Source organism: Corvus kubaryi, unplaced genomic scaffold (assembly GCF_017639235.1).
Source record: "Corvus kubaryi isolate FWS band 111438036 unplaced genomic scaffold, C.kubaryi_AGA036_p1.0 split1-37173, whole genome shotgun sequence".
Classification (NCBI taxonomy): domain Eukaryota; kingdom Metazoa; phylum Chordata; class Aves; order Passeriformes; family Corvidae; genus Corvus; species Corvus kubaryi.
In genome coordinates, this window is record NW_024582074.1 from 147,590 (window position 1) to 151,663 (window position 4,074).

The 4,074-nt window shown below is 52.7% G+C and overlaps 1 protein-coding gene across 2 annotated transcripts in view; it reads left to right on the forward strand.

The window, feature by feature from the left end:
• The first annotated feature begins 3,892 nt into the window (after positions 1–3,892).
• Positions 3,893–4,074, forward strand: part of MSI1 (musashi RNA binding protein 1) — a 30,566-nt gene continuing 30,384 nt past the window's right edge. For both annotated transcript variants that reach the window (XM_042053914.1, XM_042053915.1), the window contains exon 1: positions 3,893–4,048. In XM_042053914.1, the coding sequence (XP_041909848.1) occupies positions 3,972–4,048 (77 nt within the window). In that variant the 5' untranslated portion in view covers positions 3,893–3,971. The remainder of the gene's footprint in view (positions 4,049–4,074) is intronic.

Here is a 4,074-nt window from a genome sequence, read left to right on the forward strand (position 1 = left end):
AGGCTGCCGCAGAGAGGTGGCACCTGGGCTGGGCTGGTGTGGTGCTGGGCACACTCCGTGCATGGAACAGCTCCTGTGTTAGAGCTGAGCAGCCAGGGCTTCCTCCCTCATTTGCTGGACCGATTTAGATAGGATCATGGAGACTAGACGCCACGTAGTAGTTTTTAGAGTTTGTAGAGAGGGAGAATAGCAGGCAGGGCTCTCTGATTTTTCCCTTAGCCATCATTTCCAGGACAGCTGGTAGAAGCCTGCAATCTCCTATTGTCCTTCAGCGATCTCTCTGGTTTTGCTATTTTATGCTGAATCCCTACACTGAATTTACTATGCTGCAAGTTCTCTTGATGCTTTATTTTCCATCCCCTGCAGACTTCTTTCCCTTTTTTTCCCCCTAAGGCTTCAATCCTTCTTGCTGTTTTGTGGTAATTGGGGTGGTCTCCTCCTCTCTCCTCCCTCACTTCTTCCAGTTATCCCAGTTGTCTCTATTTACTCTTCCTACTCCCCTTTTTCCTGATCTTTATTAATACCTATGTTTCTATGTTTCTCTTGCATGCCACCCTGTTCCTCTTCTGTACTCCCACCCATTCTGTACTTCAGTGCTCTGCACCATGTAAAGTCTTCCCCTCCCCGCCATGAATCTTGCTCCCTGAGGTTTCTTATATGAACTAAAGAAATCCTTGGTGCATTTGCAGTCATTAGTCTCTTCCTATTGCTGACTCTGTCTCTCTCCCCACCTGAGTGGAATCTAAATAATTTAATTATAGCTCTTCTCTGCCTGTGTGCCTGACTCTTGCCCCAAGCCAGCTCCTGCCAGGCAGGAGGTGGCTGGAGCAGTGGGTTCCCTTCAAGGTAGACACCCCTGGCTGCCTCATGCATGGGCTAGAAGGGTTTTGCCACCAGCCTTTCCAGAGGGTCAGCCATCCTCCCAAAGCAGGCGTGAGCACCACCAGCAGCCACTGCCAGAGCCTGGCATTGCCCCCAGGCTGCCTATGGAGCCACAGTTAATACCTTCCAGGTTTGCATCTTCAGCATCATAATGCAAGTGTTACAAAAATTATTTTAATTCCAGTTCAGATTTGTTTATTAACTGTCCAAACTAAATGAAAAATGAAACTTTTCATAGTTCCTGACTGCCAAAACCTCCCAGCTAGAGACAGGTCTCCAGACAGTCTCTCCTTAAGCTTTATATGATGAGGGAGGAAAAGAGGTGGCTGCTGTCCCTGCCCCTCCCCTAACCTCCACCTTTTGGAACCTCCCTCTCTCCATGAATAACTCCAGTGTCTGCCACTGGTGCTGGGCAGAGCTTTGCCAATCATCCTCCTCAGCAGGAAGTGGACATGATTTTGATAGTGTCACTCTACCACACATGAGACACCGAATAGCAGCAAGAAAACTGAGCAGTTTTGTTAATCTCACTGGTGTTTGGCAACCTCTCAGCAGCAGCCACTGAAGCACTACAGCTGTCTGTCTGCAGCCCCAGGAATACAATGCTGCATTATTTTATATTCGGCAGATCATCTTTCTAATCATAAGGTCTGGGATGTTTTATATATTTACTTCTCTGTGAGGAAAGCTTCCTACTGTCACTAATCAGCAGATTTTTCAAGACCCACTGTCTTGTGCATTACAGAAATATATGAATTGATTCTTACAAAGCACTTCAGGGTCCTAAGGTGGAAATACAAAATATCATGTGTTTGTTTTGTAAACAACCTCAGAATAAGTTACATGGTAGGTTACTGTGTCATTGCCAATGATGCAAGTCCTACCACATCCTCTATCCAAATCTTCTGAAGGCTCAGGTTTTTTTCCGCTGATCTTCACAGATATTAACTCACATTGATCCTGTTCTCCCCTCTCCAATATTATTTCAGTGGAGAAAAAGTGAATAAATAATAAAAATAATGAAAAAAAAAAAAGACACAATGAAGCATTTTAACAGTGTCCCTCAGAGTACCTGACTTATACTGCCTTAAAAATAACACATTATAATAATGCACTGGTAGCAAACCAAGAGATGTTATCCTTTAGTGAGTTCATCACTGAGCTCTTCTTTTTTTTCCTTTCTTGTTTTTAATTGGCATTAGTAGTGTGCCTAGGTTGGGCAATTACGGAACATAAAACCTATTCTAGCTGACTTGAGTTAGTTAGTTAGCTCCCCCTTTGAAGTATTTGCCCTCCAAATGGGAGAGAGCAGGTGTCAGGAAGGAGCAGAGCAGCGGTGGTGGCTCTGGTAGCCCAGCTTTGTCCAGGTTTCTCAGGACATGCAAGGGGAGATGGCTGGGATGCTGCCTCAGCACCACCGCTTTCACTGGCTCCACAGTCCTGCCCATCACTGCCAGCTGCAGTACCACCTCTGCATGTCATTATTTATATTTCCCTGCTGCCTCTCAGGGCACCTCCACCCAAAGTGATGACTCCAGCCCTGTGGAATGAAGAGTGGGTTATTCTGGACAAGCAGCTCAGCCTGGATCAGTGGCAGCAGGAGCTGGGATGTTGCATAGCTCTGTTCCCAGGGGCAGCTACCAAGTCTCTGGTGTTGAGTGTGTTGCTGTGCCCAAGCACAGGGCCAGGAGACAGGATAGGGTCACTGACCCAGCTCAGGAAATTGAGTGGGTGAATGGTGGTTTGGCAGAGCTAATGGGCAGAGGATGAATTTAACTCAGAGTTGCAGCCCATGTAACAAAAGATACTATTGCAAAATATTGTTAAAACAAAGGTGTAGTTCCTCTCCAGGAAGGAGATGATGTGTATTGGGAAAGGGAAAAACAGTCATGAGAGAAGAAGAAAGGTCAAACAAGGATGGCACTGACCTGAGCTACCAATACCTTGCTTTAAGCAGTGAGAAGGTACAGGGGGGACACGTGCTGGAAGGAGCAGAGTCAGGGATGCCTGTGGGGAGTATTTCGCGATACAGTAGCACATTCCTGGGATCCAGTGATACCCTCTTGCCACGAGAAGGGCTCACAGCACTGTCACCAGAGGTTTTGGGCACTGCTCTGTTCTGATATGCCATGGATACAAACAAGTGCCTTCTCCCAGAGCGATGCTTGGCGCAGTCAGGCGAGCTTTCAGCTCTCGACTCCAACTTTACAGGTATTTCATTTGTTCCTCGCTGAGCTCCTCCAGCCACTCGGGGTAGATTGCCCAAGAGCAGAGGCAGAGTGCACAGACCTGCTCGAGAAGCAGCATGTGAATGAACTTGTGTGGCTGTGGAACTCGGCTAGGGCTCGGCACGAGTCTGTCAGCCTGAGTGAGCAAGAAACTGCGCAGTGCCTTAGGGACTAGGCTACCCTCTTCCCAGTGAGCCGCGGGCAGAGGAGAGCGGCTGGGCTGTGCGTACCTGGTGCTGCGGGGCTCTACGGGGCTCCGCGGTGCCCGGCAGCAGCTCTGCCCCGGGTCCTGCAGCCTAGGCACTCCCGTGCGGGGCAGCAAGCGGTGAGGCCGGGAAGCCCCTGACCCCTGCAGGGTCCCCGTGGGCTGCCAGGGGGCACGGAGGTACCAGGGCTCCGGGAAGGTGCCTCGACTCCCCGCTGCCCGGTCGGGGCCCCGGGGTGAGCAGGGCAGTCCTAGTCCCGACCTGGAAGCGCCCTCGGCGGCGGCGAAACACCGGGAGGAACAGAGTCGGTGTCTCCGGGGTCCGCCGCAGCGAGCCCGAGCGCACCGGGCCAGGCCTGGCTCCACCGCCCTTTGTCCGCCGCCCTGGGGCAGGTGCGGGCGGGGCGGCCAAGGACAAAGCGGCCACGGGCTCCCAGGCTGCTTCCCGCCGCCGCCGCGCCCGGGGTCGGACGCTCTCCCCCAGCACGGTGCAGACACGGCTCCCAGCACTGAGCCCCTTTGCAGCCGGCGGGTTTTATGCGCAGGGCGGCCGGCGGGCCGGCGGGGGTGGGAGGAGCCGGGCAGGTTGTGCCCGCCGGGCCCTCCTCCCTCGCTCCCTCCCCGCCCGGCGGAGAGGGGTCGGGGGAGGGGGCAGCATGGCCTGTCCGTCCGGCCCCTTTTCCAGCGCTCATCTGCCCCGGGAGTACGGCGCCGCTCCTCGCAGGGAGAAGAGGTCCGAATGGAGACAGACGGCAGCCA